This window comes from Rhizoctonia solani, chromosome 2, assembly GCF_016906535.1.
Source record: "Rhizoctonia solani chromosome 2, complete sequence".
In the NCBI taxonomy this organism is placed as follows: Eukaryota; Fungi; Basidiomycota; class Agaricomycetes; order Cantharellales; family Ceratobasidiaceae; genus Rhizoctonia; species Rhizoctonia solani.
The window spans coordinates 2,742,063-2,756,272 of record NC_057371.1 but is presented as its reverse complement, the minus strand read 5'-3'; the positions used below and the strand labels follow the sequence as shown (position 1 = coordinate 2,756,272).

The 14,210-nt window shown below is 46.1% G+C and overlaps 4 protein-coding genes across 4 annotated transcripts; 1 reads left to right on the top strand and 3 right to left on the bottom strand.

Moving 5' to 3' along the window:
* Positions 1-1,190: 1,190 nt before the first annotated feature.
* RhiXN_05467 (endoribonuclease L-PSP protein) lies at positions 1,191-1,595 on the top strand (the record flags this gene model as incomplete). The annotated part of the gene is made up of 1 exon (XM_043325283.1): positions 1,191-1,595. The coding sequence occupies one exon, from the start codon at positions 1,191-1,193 to the stop codon at positions 1,593-1,595; it is 405 nt and encodes a 134-aa protein (XP_043177702.1).
* Positions 1,596-2,183: 588 nt separating this feature from the next.
* On the bottom strand, positions 2,184-7,102 carry RhiXN_05466 (alpha-amylase; the record flags this gene model as incomplete). The annotated part of the gene is made up of 26 exons (XM_043325282.1): positions 2,184-2,258; positions 2,336-2,608; positions 2,745-3,015; positions 3,110-3,279; positions 3,336-3,424; positions 3,477-3,590; positions 3,649-3,789; positions 3,841-3,908; positions 4,118-4,259; positions 4,529-4,577; positions 4,631-4,734; positions 4,816-4,849; positions 4,905-5,064; positions 5,124-5,256; positions 5,321-5,553; positions 5,612-5,729; positions 5,784-5,925; positions 5,975-6,042; positions 6,098-6,201; positions 6,254-6,383; positions 6,439-6,444; positions 6,498-6,577; positions 6,636-6,656; positions 6,710-6,813; positions 6,863-6,954; positions 7,009-7,102. 26 exons carry the CDS (start codon positions 7,100-7,102, stop codon positions 2,184-2,186), a joined length of 3,015 nt encoding a protein of 1,004 aa, XP_043177701.1.
* A 1,340-nt stretch (positions 7,103-8,442) lies between these two features.
* On the bottom strand, positions 8,443-10,878 carry RhiXN_05465 (alpha-amylase; the record flags this gene model as incomplete). Its single annotated transcript, XM_043325281.1, has 16 exons — positions 8,443-8,523; positions 8,584-8,688; positions 8,746-8,802; positions 8,856-9,012; positions 9,070-9,205; positions 9,261-9,493; positions 9,551-9,668; positions 9,727-9,868; positions 9,920-9,987; positions 10,036-10,131; positions 10,181-10,318; positions 10,376-10,381; positions 10,435-10,514; positions 10,570-10,590; positions 10,649-10,752; positions 10,801-10,878. 16 exons carry the CDS (start codon positions 10,876-10,878, stop codon positions 8,443-8,445), a joined length of 1,620 nt encoding a protein of 539 aa, XP_043177700.1.
* Positions 10,879-12,126: 1,248 nt separating this feature from the next.
* Positions 12,127-14,210, bottom strand: RhiXN_05464 (alpha-amylase; the record flags this gene model as incomplete). The annotated part of the gene is made up of 14 exons (XM_043325280.1): positions 12,127-12,208; positions 12,267-12,402; positions 12,454-12,686; positions 12,746-12,783; positions 12,834-12,859; positions 12,915-13,056; positions 13,110-13,180; positions 13,231-13,521; positions 13,575-13,580; positions 13,637-13,718; positions 13,772-13,792; positions 13,854-13,958; positions 14,019-14,104; positions 14,156-14,210. 14 exons carry the CDS (start codon positions 14,208-14,210, stop codon positions 12,127-12,129), a joined length of 1,374 nt encoding a protein of 457 aa, XP_043177699.1.

Here is a 14,210-nt window from a genome sequence, read left to right as displayed (position 1 = left end):
AGTTGATGCGACTTACCCAGTGCGATCAGCGTCAAGAAAGATACGAAAGAAAAAAGATAGAACATTTTGCTTTGCATTTTGTGTCTTGTATTAGAAGGCAAGTCTGATATGAACGAGGGTGGGGTGCTTACCGAGTTGGTAGGCGGCTGCGGGGGGAATATAGGTGGCGGTTGGCTGTGGGATCTATCGCTGACGTGATGAGGCGCTTACTGGTCTCAACTCGATCATGTGATTTCTGGTCCTGTTGTCGCTGATTTGAACGCTCGGTGTACGGGCTATAGTAATGTGCCTCGTCCATCTTTCTATTAAACATGGTATAGAACTCTACTGAGCTCGCTACTCCAACACGTAGTGTGTTAACCAGCGTCCAGACCTTTCGACTGAAATTGTTTTGAAGCGTGCCAGCCCCGAATGAAGGCAGAGGTCAGTTTCGACCCTAAATAGCACCTCGACACAGATAGGAAAAGCGACCACCAGTCTCTCCTATGCGTCTTATAATCTCTTCAACTAGTTATTCATGGAGTTGAATTGCAAACACCCTATTGATGGACTCGTGCTATCCTAATGGGCCAGCAGCATACGATCAGCGCGGCTAAGAGTTGGTCCGTTCGTTCGTGACTTGTTCGAGGCACCTGATGAAATCTGTATGATACTCCGGCTTCCACGCAGCACGTGGAGGTAGAAACGGACCATGCTGAGTAACTAGCTTTGGCTATGCGTAAGGTCGGAGGATTGCTGCGGTACCACAATTCCAAGTGCCGTTTAAGGTTCGGCGGATATCCAGAGCCCGCCTACACCTCGAGTACAATATCAATCACAAGATCTTCTCTCCAATGTTCTCAAATTTGTGAACCTGGGCGAGTTTGCTTCGAAATGTAATGACCGGGAGTCGAAAATATGAGTCGAAGTAGATCTTCGGGTCGAATTCCGATATAACTGAACGCGGGGACGTCACTAATTCTCTACCTGTTGGTCAGCAATATAGCGACAATTTCAACCCGTTCATCGCTGCTTTATAATGAACGAGCATATAATTTGAAAACGTTTTGGCCTTAAAAGCTCAATATCTGGGCAAGGTATCTTAGATTTCATCCGTCCTCAACTAGCACCGTTCTATCAGAAGCGTGAGTGCCAGATACATCAAAATACGAGACCGTCATCTGTTGACGAACAATTTAGATTCACAGATCATGTCCAACTTGCAGTACTTTGTCGATCCAGCAGGCGAACAAAAGCGCCGAGACTTCCACTACTCACAGGCCGTCATCCTCGGCGATATCGTAAAATGCTCAGGCCAAGGTGCTTGGGGCGCAGACAACATCATTCCCACCACCGACGATAAACGCCAAATCGACCTCGCTTTCGAGAGCGTGGATCGAGTCTTGCGGGCTGTCGGACTACGTGGATGGGAGGATGTTTATATGGTACGGTCGTATCATCTCGATTTACCGGGAACAGTCGAGTACTTTGCGGAGAAGATGAAGCAGAGGATACCCGGACACTGTCCACTCTGGACGTGTGTCGGAGTTACGGTGCTTGGTGATCCTGCAATGAGAGTGGAGATCGAAGTAGAGGCGTACAAGGGAAAGAATTGACGGTGAGATCCAATTCAACAGGTGCCTAGTGGCCAAGTATTGATTTTTTATGTAGGGATATCAATCCTGCTACAAGTTCAACAAAGAAGAGTATACATGAAGAAGTTCAAGTGAAAACAAAATTTGTAATTTCGTATGACCAAAAATAAAGTCGTGATCATTGTAGTCCAAGATATTGGAAATATTTGGCAAGGGAGATATGTTTCAAGGAGGTAATATTGGCTTCGGGAAAATATCATAAGAAAAGGTCAACTTGTTTATGCCTTTGATGAGCCTCGATGCATTATTGGGGCGACAGCAAGGTCCCTGTCCCACTCAATGACTCTACAAAAACAATGTTTAGCGCATACAACCAGGTAACACACTCCTAGAAGCCGCCAGTCCTACCTTTTATCAACAAAGACTGATGATGGCGAAAAATTCACAAGCTGTAGCCCTTCTAGAGACTTGCATCTCGATATTGCGACATAGGCTATGCTAAAATCAGCCATCGGCTTTGAGTGGGCGAAATAAAAGTCCAAACCTTGTCCTGGCGCGAATGTCTTTGCGAGGTTAACCCGCAGCCTGTCGATAGTTTGTCCTTGAGCTCTATGAATCTTGAGAAGGCACAATCAGTGAGTCTTCTGCGTGCACATCTAACTCTCTTAACTGTAAGCGCCCATGCTAAAATTAGTGGAACCTAGCGTAGATGTTCGGTTAGTAGGTCTAAGTATACGCCTCGCTCTCACCCAAAGGCGCACCTGTTTTCTAGAAGCCCTCATGCCCCCAATTCCATTGTCCAGCCCAAAATCCACCGGAGGCATCAAAACAGTACCTGAGCTCACAAACTTGACAAGCGGCCAGGTCTTTGCTTTGAACTGTGTTTTGATAGAGGGTCTCATTGGTGCATCATCGTCTGAAATCGTCACAGCGGCGCCCGCAATTGCGTGCCCTTCTTCTAGAGCCTTCTCTGGTGTGATAAAGTCAATGACGCGACCTATGGACCCATTCACAAGACTGGATTCTGCTATGTTCTAAAGCATGTCTAATAAGCGACGACCGATTGCCTTAAGATGACAGTTGTGCTTGCCTTAGTACACATAACTTGTGCGCCAACCTGATCATGGGGTTAAAATAGACTTTTATGGCGTATCCGGATATTATTCTTACTTGGAGTGCCAGAATTTTGGGTGCCCGTTTTTCCAACATGACGTCTGCTTCAGAAGCTCGCACAGCAAACCCGTATCTATCCTTTCCGTATTTGTCCAGACCGTGATTGACCCATTCCTTTGTGTCAAGCTTGGCAAGATGGTATGTATTTGCCCATTGAGCAGTCTGCCTGTGGGGGTAAATCTCCGTTGGGAGGATTCCATCGTTGCATTTAATCGGGCGATCAAGTCCTTTTAGAATGTTGGTAGTGCCATCGCTTGTGATGCCAAGTCTTAGTTCATTGAGTAATCGAACGAATTCTGTTTGTTTGACGTGCATTAATGGTCGAATGGTCACATAATATTTAAGTAAATTGATGGAATAACATGCCTGTGTCCGTTTGCCGAAACACCTCTGTGAGCTTATACGCTCGAGGAAATGCCCTGCCCCAGCAGTCTGCCTCAAACGCGAACTGAGGGCTCTTAGCGCGGCCTGTGCCAGTACCATGTTCATCTGATACTGGGGGTAGTTGAAAAAAGTCGCCAGATACTACGAGCTGAGCAAGTGTCAATATTTAGTTAAACGCCTTCTACTTTAATTAAAACTGCACACTTGAATACCTCCGAACGGCCTTGTATTCTCACGAATTTCGCGGGCTATCATGTCAATAAGATCCAGCAGTTGTGCATCCACCATCGATACTGAAATTCTAATAAGATACTTATGCCAAAGGTAGACACACAGTAAACTTACTTTCGTCAATGACAAGCACTTCTGTTTTCAACCAGCGACTATAGGTCGCTCTAGCGAATTTTATTTTTGCCAACAGATCTCGAATCGGTAATTGGCCATAGCCAGGTCTGATTCCTGTAATGACCGTAAAGCGTTAGAGGCTTCAAGATAATATGTTACTTATTATACATACCTGCAAAGCTATGAAGTGTAGTACCCCCAATATTCAGTGCAGCAACTCCCGTACTGGCTGTGACCTGAATACCTGCTGGGTCCCTGGCGGTCTCTCGGAATTGCCGAATAACTTCTCTTAAAAGCACAGACTTGCCGGTTCCTACATGTCGTGAAATAATATGTATCGATAAGCTTGTGCGGGGTTTCTTACCAGCAGAACCAGTGAAAAATAGACTTGATTTATCTTTGATGATCCTTTCCAGTATGAATGATTGCTCGCTGGTTAGACAATTTTTCTGCCATCCTGATAGATGGCCTGTCTCCTTGGTAGCATTTTTTTCATGGGTGCTCTAGAGAGGCTTCTGTAGGGCGGAAAAGCAGTACCGATGTCTTTCAATTTAGCGGGCTGAACATGACACGTAACGTTCCAAGAGTAAATATAGGCATAGTCGCAAAGTAATACAAGACGTGTGCAGTTGTGAGCTTACACAAGATCGGGGGGATCTTGAGCGATGGTCTGAGTGGTATCCACGACGAAACCTCTTGGGGGTTTACTAAGTGGCAAAGTGGCAATACAAAGATCACGTGGATAGCCGTGGTTCCATTTCTCGATGCCGGCACTAGGTGGTACTGGTGGCTATTAGTAATTCAGGTGCTTCGAAGTGTTACTCGAAACTCGAGGTAGGACACCAATATTCTCAATCATTGATGCGACTTTTCATAAGTGTGCATCCTTAACTAAGAATGATGGCATACTTGTAGAATCAGAGTCCATTTTATAAGTACTAAATCCTTCTAGTTGATATTTCATTCTCAAACGTAAAAATGGATCTACACAGAAGTAGGCGAGCGCTCTACAATAACCAATCATCGCCAGGTGTCGTTCAATGTCGAGCTACCAGACGAAGGAGCAGTGGCACTGCGGTTAGGATCCGATTCCCAAACCACCTGATAAAAACGATTCAGATGCTAAGTTTTTTAGACAACAAGTTGCAACTCACAGATCCGCTCGCAGTCTTGCGAATATACTTGTAGGAGAACGCGGTGCCTGCTGGGATGGTCACGCTGCGGCCCATGTAGGGTACGAAGCCGAAGACATTGCGATCTACGGAGTAGGCGTATAATAAGCGATATGAATATATTCAGGGGTACCGATAACTTACTGAGCTAGCAGGCGCCCATGTACCAAGTTGTGAAATACTTCCAACTAAGAATATGTTCTGGTTATACCGACGTCAGAATTAAAATAACCATACCTAATCCTTTGGTACTCACATCACCGAGCGTGGTTTCTGCGTATACGCGGAAGTTAACCGTGCCCGATCCTCCGCCTCCACCTCCTCCACCTGAACCAGTCCCGATCGCACCAGTAAAGAGGGCTATAGCAGACCGTGCAGGGACAGTGGCAGTGAATGTTCCTCCCGAAACCGTGTACCTGGAACGAAAACTGGTCAGTTCCTCCCCGAAGCGTCAGAGCTGTGGACAACCACTCACGAAGCACCGGTGCACTTTCCGCTACTAGCTGTCCCAGAAATCACATCACAGTAGGAGTTTGCAGCAAGAGGTGTCGTAAAAGTTCTGGTCCAAGCAGAATCAGCGTTGTTGATAACCACGAATCCGCTCGAGCCTGTGCATCGAAAGATATTCTTATCAGCACCAGCGCCAAATACCAACTATCAAATATCAATTACCTCGACCAAAGGCGATTTGTTGATTTGTACCGCTGACCCAGTTATTGACGCTACCGGTGACTCCGTTTCGCCATTTGACCATCCCGGCAATTGCGTTCCATCGGTGCTGGCATTGCCATCCATTCGCACCACCAGAACCTGAGCACGAGCCAGCCCCGTTAGAAGGACTTCCAGCGTCATTATCGGAAAACGTGTAAGAGGAAAGGACGGTGGGCGTTCCATAAGGATAGGCTCTGAACAGGACGGTAATGTTGAGTGTATGCGCTGTAATCTTTAATGGGTAGTGCTTACAGCATGAATACATGGGCGAGTGTATAGGTGGATCCGGACTTATAGGTGAGTGATGCACCGTTACGCTCGGTGTCATGGTTCGCAACGAACACGTTGGCGCCGCCCGAAGCGATCCAGCCTAACGGAGCACCAGCTGAGTAAGAATTTCGTTTTCAATAAGTTACTGACCCACCTCGACTTTCAAGTCCGTTCAAGGATGAGATTCCACCACTTTGGAATGCACTCTGAATGGCAGAGGTGTACCGGAACTCCTGCACATCACCGTTACCAGTATACTCCGACGGCAAGATCGGCTCTCCGCTCCCGAAAATGACCTGCCAAAAGTTATGGACTTTATTCAAGTAGATTTTATAACTCGCTAACCTCTTGGGTGATGTAAGGCTTTGAGGTTAGCCTACCAAGAATGTTGGAAATATCTCCAGAAGGAATATCTACGTTTTGGCCAGTCAGCCTAGGTATCTCTAACTTAAGAACAAGACTTGAAACCCACGCTTAGCAGCATCGAGCCGAAGCCCGACCACCCCCAAGGATAAGAGGTCATTAGCGTAGGCTGCAAGTCGACCGCGTACGATTCAGTGTCGGTTGCCAGACTATACAATCGAGAAATGAGATCGGCGACGAGTATTATAGGAAGTTACATACTCGGCCAAGTTGACCAGTTCACAGGTTTGTACTTCAAGACGGTTGTTATAGTTCACGATGTCATCTCCAGGCTCCAAACCACAATGGTGGAAGTCTTGGGTCTGGTATATACCAGGGTAGTTGTAGTGAGCTGTTGAATCGTAACGAAGATTAGTATATGCTTCAAATTACGAGCGTTGACATACTGAAAGCTATAACATTGACATTAGGAGGATTATCAGAGGAAAATACTACGGTAACTCACAGGATCCCGCGACGCCAGTTCCGCCATCGATTCCAGCCATATGGTTGAATATGGTATCTGCGATTACTCCGACCCCCGCGCTCTAGTAATGCGTTAGTTCATCTCTTAAAATAAGTCAAGATCTTATTCGAACCCTACCTTGCATTTGCTGACCATATTCTACATATTAAAATAATGAGTGCGTGTGCCTTTTCAATACCAGTTCGACTAACCTGAATTGACTTCGGTTACCCCGCTTCGAAGTCAGCGTATAGGACACCGGTTGATAATCAGTCCACCATTGGGAACCAGCAATATGCTCGGCTGGGGGAGACACCTGGGGGTCGACTTCAGTATTGTAACCATCACGGGTGCGAGAGTAGTACCTGAACAAATCCGTAGCCAGCTGGTCCAATAAAGTTTGTACACTCCGCCGCGATGCTGTCCCAGCTCCATTCGAACATTTGGATGATCACAGCTAATAATAGTATAAATTAGCTGGAGAAGCTCAAGCAAAGAACAAATTTCTCACATTTGGAGCCACTGGGAGCTCTGGAATGGATAGAGGCGGGCGCAGCTACAACGGCCGTAGCCGCGGCTGCCAACGAGGCCAGACGATACAACATGAGGTGAATTGGCTTTGTGGTCAATATACTGTCGAAAGTCGAACGATTTTATACAGGTGAGAGTTCCTTGGAAAACTACACGCTCGTATCGGGAGCCGACACATTAGTCTCTAGAATATCACGCGCATGAATAGGCTAGCTATGAATCTGCTTCGTTCGGGGAATTGGGGCACGTGACAAGATCATGAGGGACGGGCTTCTTGCTAAACGAAGTGTTCGATCAGTGGGAAAGTGTGTGAGTGTCATACATGTGATGTTCCCGTAAGCTTTCAGAATACTCTGGAACGCGTATAGGAACAAAACTGTAGAAAACCTGGCTGTTGTTTCGTCATCCTACTATTGAACTAACGTAGTGTTTGGGTGACTTACCTTGGCTCTGGTTTCTCAACCACAGCTAAGATTCTTAGAAAGCGCGCAGCCCGGGAAGACCATTGATCGAAAGACCAGATTTCAAGCGTAGCCGGCGCTAAGCGGTAACTGTTATTTTGGCAGCCGAGTTCGCCCTCGTTCTAGCCCGGGGAATCTTATTGGCGAACTGTGATGTTGTAGCTGATATATAGGACTAGTAAGTAACAGGAAATAAGCCGCCTATCAGCCCCCTCAACGACCGTAAGGGACCATACTTCTCAATGACCGGGTTCACGATGCCCATATGACATATGGCCATTAAAGTCGGATAATGCCGGCACAGAATGGACGAACGGAACGATAAAAAGCGCCAAGGCAACCGGGGGAAGGTTCCGGACGAAAGTTCCATACGGTGCAGACGCATGGTCCGATACTATACGCGCGCCTCTTGGCCGTTATATCGCGTGCGCATGCTATCGTCGATTACCTCAGGACTACGAATGGAAATGTTTTGGTAACTTTTGTATATTGCTTCTTCCAAACTGGTAGATTTGTTGACCACGTATAGAACTACTGGGGAATTTGGTTTATAATTTAGCAAAAACTCCGAGAAGATCACGTCGTTGCCGAGCCGGTAGTCGTCGCCCAGTAGGTTTGGTGGATCAAAGCTAAATTCCCATGATGTCAGACATGCTGACATAAGCGAGCTGCTCATCAATTTCATTACTCCCCATGTTTTGTGACTCGCCCTATTCGCACTCAGAATACCGCATGAAGCTTCTATTATACTAATTTGCTGAAAGAGTCTGATCCTGAGAAGCAGATTCGGATGGACCGAGGAAAACACAATAAGTAAGGAAATAGCATCGATTAAGGACAGTGAGAATAACGAGGGCTACAGGAAAGAAACAAATCGGGACGCTGAGATAGTAAGTGCTTGATCTGCGAATGCGTATGCTCCAGGATCGTGCATGACCTCAAGAGATGGCATATTACCGCCATACGTCATTTAATGTCAAAGTTCCGGACGAGGGAGCAACAGCGCTTCGATTGGGGTCCGATTCCCATATTACCTATCATAAGCATAACCATTTCAGATCCCCAGTACCACCATCCTCATAGATATAACTCACCGATTCATTAGAAGTTTTGCGAATGTACTTGTAAGAGAACTCTGTGTCGGTTGGGATAGTTATATTGACACCCCACGTGGGAAGTGATGATGAAGACATCGCGATCTGCAAAAACGCCAGGTGAATGATGGCGAGGGAGATGAACAAATTGTATCCACATACCGATTTAGAGGGTGCCCAGTCTCCAAGCTGCTGAATATTTCCAACTACGAATACGCTCTGATATAATCCGTTCAGGAACCAGACGGAATACTGGAGCCATAAGGTCTTACCTCGTCGGAGGCCGCCTGTATAGATACTGTGAAGGACACTGTCGCAAGTCCACTTTTACCTTCACGTCTAGATCCAGTCCCGATTGCCCCAGTGAATAGTGCAATTGCGGATCGTGGAGGAACCGTGGCGGTGAACGTTCCACCTGAGACAATGTGTCTAACGATTTAAGAATCAATTAGCAGGCTGTTGAGTGAAGTGGAACTCGATACGCACGATGCACCCGTACATGATTTCTTCCTCCCAGTCGCACCAGTAATCATATCGCAGTACGAATTATCGGCCAAGGGCGTCTTGAAAGTGTTCGTCCAGGCAACGTCAGCATTGTTGATAACCACGAACCCGGTCGAACCTGCATAATCATATGATAAACGATCGTACATAAATAAAACTTCATTTTCACTTACCCCGACCAAATGCAACCTGCTGACTAGTGCCGCTAACCCAATTGTTTATACTTCCAGTTACGCCGTTTCGCCATTTGACCATCCCTGCGATTGCGGTCCACCGATGTTGACACCGCCACCCGTTAGCACCCTCGGAACCGGAGCATGTCCCAACACCGTTCAGAGGACTACCCGCAGCTTCATCGGAAAATGTGTACGAGGATAGAACGGTAGGTGTTCCGTACGGATGAGCACTATCCAAGAAGATTTGAGTATCCAAATGCTGTCCCAGCCCCGAGCATTTTGCTTACAGCATGAACACATGGGCAAGTGTGTACAATATTCCGGATTTGTAGCTCAGCGATGCCCCGTTTCGTTCGGTGTCATGGTTGGAAACAAATACATTGGCGCCATCGGATGCCATCCAACCTATGGACAAACCGTTATTGGTGTGCGGGTTTATGACCACCTCGGGTCGGGGACATACCTCGATTATCCAAGTCGGTGAGTGATGAAATGCCACTGACGTAGAACGCGTTTTGGAGCGCTGAAGTATACCGAAATTCCTGTACATCCCCATTCCCTGCATATTCGGATGGCAAGATCGGTTCACCGGCTCCGAAAATAACCTGTCAAATTGTTTCCAGGTGTCCTGAAAAGAGAAAAGGAAATGGGCAAACCTCTTGAGTGATGTAAGGCTTCGATTTGAGCCGGCCCAAAATGTTGGCTATATCGGCGGCGGGGATATCTAAGGATGATATCAGAAATTATTCCTAACGCCCCCGTAGCGACTCACGCTTTGCAGCATCAACACGAAACCCAACCACTCCCAATGACAATAGATCGTTGGCATAAGTTGCAAGCCGACTACGAACATATTCCGTCTCGGTAGCTAGACTTCAAACGTGTACGTCAGATTGTATTATTCAGGATAACTTAACCCTCATACTCAGCCAGATTGAGCAGTTCACAGTTCTGAACATCTGCGCGGTTCGTATAGTCGGCAATATCGTTTCCAGGGTTCAATCCGCAATTATGGAAATTCTGAGGCTGGTAGATCCCCGGATAGTTGTAATGCGCTATCGCACAGCGCAACTAGTTAGATAATACGAAACAATACCTTGGGCAAAACATACTAAAGGCTAAAAATAGGAATTGAGAGTGATCTCAGCTTAGGTGCATAAAGTATGCTCACGTGATCCAGCGACTCCTGTTCCATTCTCCATAGCTGACATATGGTTGAATATCGTGTCGACGATAACCCCGACCCCAGCTCTCTTTTGATCAAGTCTCAGTAGGATCCGGTGATTAGAACTTTCGATGAACATACTTTGCATGTATTGACCATTTTCTTGAATATCATCCGTTAGTTAGGACGACTGTGGATTGGTCCAGAAAAATTAACTCACCCGGAACTGCTTTCGGTTTCCTCGCTTAGAGGTGAGTGTGTACGAGACTGGTTGGTAATCAGTCCACCACTGGGCCCTTCGATGTGTTCTGACGGAGGAGAAACCTGGGCCCAGTTTGAACGCTTGTTCGTGGGCTTAAGGGTACTTCTTACCTGAACAAACCCATATCCAGCGGGTCCAATAAAATCGGTGCACTCTGCAGCAATACTGTCCCATGACCATTCGAACATCTGGATGATCACGGCTAAATTGAAATTTATGAGGGTTTTCATCAAAAGAAAAAATGAAAATGAATCACATCTTGAATCACCCGAAGTGCATGAATGACCCCCGGATAACGAGACGTCAACTGAGTCGGATCTTGTAAGCTTCAGTATCATCATATACTATTATACTCACTTTCTAATTCTTCTCTAGCACACAGGCGAATATTAGATAGTGAAGCAGTAACAAGTGTGGCCGTGGCTGCGGCCGCCAAATATGCGTGATGATAACGCATCTGAAAAACAAAAGAGGGTAGGGTGGTAGAGATGTTGAGCGTGTCGTTGGTCGTCTGGATTTATAACAACTATTCCATTCAATCAAGAATGACAGTCTTCCATTTGAAAATTAAGTGTTCCAGCCCCAGATCCAGGGCACATGGGCTGAACTAAAACTATGAGACCTGGCAATTTGACTAGTTCCTAGGCTGGATGTGCATGAGATTTGGTTCTAAATCCATACGAGCAAGCCCGGGCCAAAATTTTGTAGATCCAGATGAACGAGTATCGAAGTTGTCGATTTCATGTCGATTGACAGAGCCACGGGTCGCTGGTACGGGGAATCGGCAATAAAGGCAATTCAATATCGATATCAAAAAGCTAGATTGACCTAGCAGGGCGCACTTTAGGAACCGCACATGAGATTTTTCTGTGGCTTAATTACGTGATAATTACAGCGCGAAACAGAAAGGAGTGGAATACACACACAACCTTGGGGGGCTCAGATCTTTATTTCTTTATTGAATAGGGCTTAAAGATCGAGTTGCAAGTAATGGTCGGAAGAGTAAGGCTGTGGCACTACTGTGGCTGCGACTTGAGTAGGAAGCCAGAAGGTTGTCAGTGACGCGATCACGTGGTTTTGACAACCAAGATCCCATAATGTACTAGTACATCCCAAAGCATAATATGATAGATTAACATTAAGTTCATCATTGGTATCGCTACCAGGCTAAAGCCTAATACTGATTGATTTTGGACGTATTTTTCTCTTCATTTCATCAGATTCAGAATAGCCTGAAAGCAATGATGTTTTGGAACCGTCCGTGTAATTAATGTTAACTGTCCGTCGCAGTATATATTTGTCGTACATGTATGCATTTTCAATTCACCCCGCTGGTATGCACGGCCCTTATGTCAGTCATCGCGACAAGTCTAACAACGCAGATTTTTAAATTGAAAGATTCATTTCGCGACTACGGAAAAAACTTCAAATAGGCGTTAGTGCTGAGCTCCAGAGAATAGAGCGACCGCGGACTTTGCAGCAATGGTTGCAATGAAATTGCCCCTGAAGACTGTATACCTATCAGTATGTCAGGTAAGTATAATCTTGCTTGGTTCGTGAGCATAAAAATACAAACGAGGCTCCTGTGCACGTTCCAGCAGTCCCCAATTCGCCAGAAATCATGTCACAATAGGTACCGGCAGCAAGAGGCGTTGAGAATGTACAAGTCCATGGCGAGTTAGCGTTATTGATTGCTACGAATCCGCTCGATCCTATATGGACGGGTACATGAGCAATATCATGTAAACTGAGATAAACCTTACCACGACCAAAAGCAATCTGTTGATTTGTCCCATTGATCCAGTTGCTCACATTTCCAGTTACTCCATTTCGCCACTTTACCATTCCTGTAATCGCTGTCCACCGATGTTGACATAACCATCCGTCCGCGCCGCCAGTCTCGGTGCAAGATCCAGTGCCATTCAAGGGACTACCGGTATCATAGTTTGAGAATTCGTATGAAGACAGCACTGTCGGAGTTCCGTATGGATATGCACTGTGTGAGGACATTGGCAATAGGTATATGTATATGCGGTAACTATATTATCCACTCACAGCATGAATATATGAGCCAGTGTGTAGATCAACCCAGACTTGTAGTTAAGTGATGATCCGCCTCAGTGTCGTGGTTAGAGATAAATACATTGGCATCACTGGATGCAATCCATCCTTGAGGAACCATTGTTAGCACTGAGTTTGTCTGCACCAAATACGACTTCCCTACCTCTACTATCGAGATCTTTTAGAGAGGATATTTCGCCACTTTGGAACACATTCTGGAGGGTTGTCGTATAACGAAATTCCTGAACTTCTCCATTGTTAGTGTATTCCGAGGGTTTTACTGGCTCTTCCTCTACGTAAATAACCTGTTTAACGTGGGATAGAGTCTTCTATGATAACTAGCGAGTAAACATGATACAACCTCTTGGGTAATATATGGCTTCGAGTTAAGGCGACCAAGAATATTAGCGATATCACCGGTGGGAATATCTAGGAACTTAATGAGACTATAAAATAAACTCCACCTCGTCTCTACTCACGCTTCGCAGCGTCTAGGCGCAGACCCACCACTCCCAGAGATAACAAATCGTTCGCGTAAGCTGCAAGTCGTCCGCGTACGTACTCCGTATCGGTGGCCAGGCTGAGCCAAAAATCTATGAGATGATATCGATTGTACGAATTAAGTAAGAGGATACCATACTCGGCTAAGTTGAGAAGTTCACAGGTTTGGACTTCGAGGCGATTACTAAAGTCAACAATGTCATCTCCGGGTTGCAGGCCACAGTGGTGAAAGTTGTGAAACTGGTATGTGCCAGGGTAATTATAGTGCGCTACCAAATACTACTCAATGTGAAGCACGAACTGTTGTAATCCTAACACTTACTAAACGCTGGATGTAAGGTGTCAGTGGGTCTACCTGAGGATGTATAAATACTCTCTACTCACAGGTCCCAGCTGTACCATTCCAACTTTCGGCCCCCGACATATGGTTAAAGATTGTATCGACGATGACACCAACTCCGGCGTTCTTTCAATTGAGTATTAGCCTAGTCTAGGAGATGAATATTTCCTGACACTCACCTGGCAAGCAGTAACCATATTCTTTACCATGCGCATGTACATGAGCATATGAAGGCAAAATATCATCACAGGTGGTGCTAACCTCAAATTGGGTTCGATCTCCCCGCTTAGAAGTAAGTATGTAGGATACAGGTTGATAATCAGTCCACCAAGGAGAGCCAACGACATGCTCAGCTGGGGGAGAAACCTGAGCAATCTATTAGTCAGCCACGGCCAATCGGCTCAGTTGGTGTGCACTTGCCTGTACGAATCCGTATCCAGCGGGGCCAATAAAGTTAGTACACTCTGCAGCAATACTGTTCCATGACCATTGAAACATCTGAATTGTTACGGCTAAATTCGATTTTATAAAATCTTGGTCCGTGAGAGTGACGGTGGACTCACTTTTCGAGCCGTTTGGGAACCGTGGGGACACAGCAGGTGCAGCAGCAACTATCAT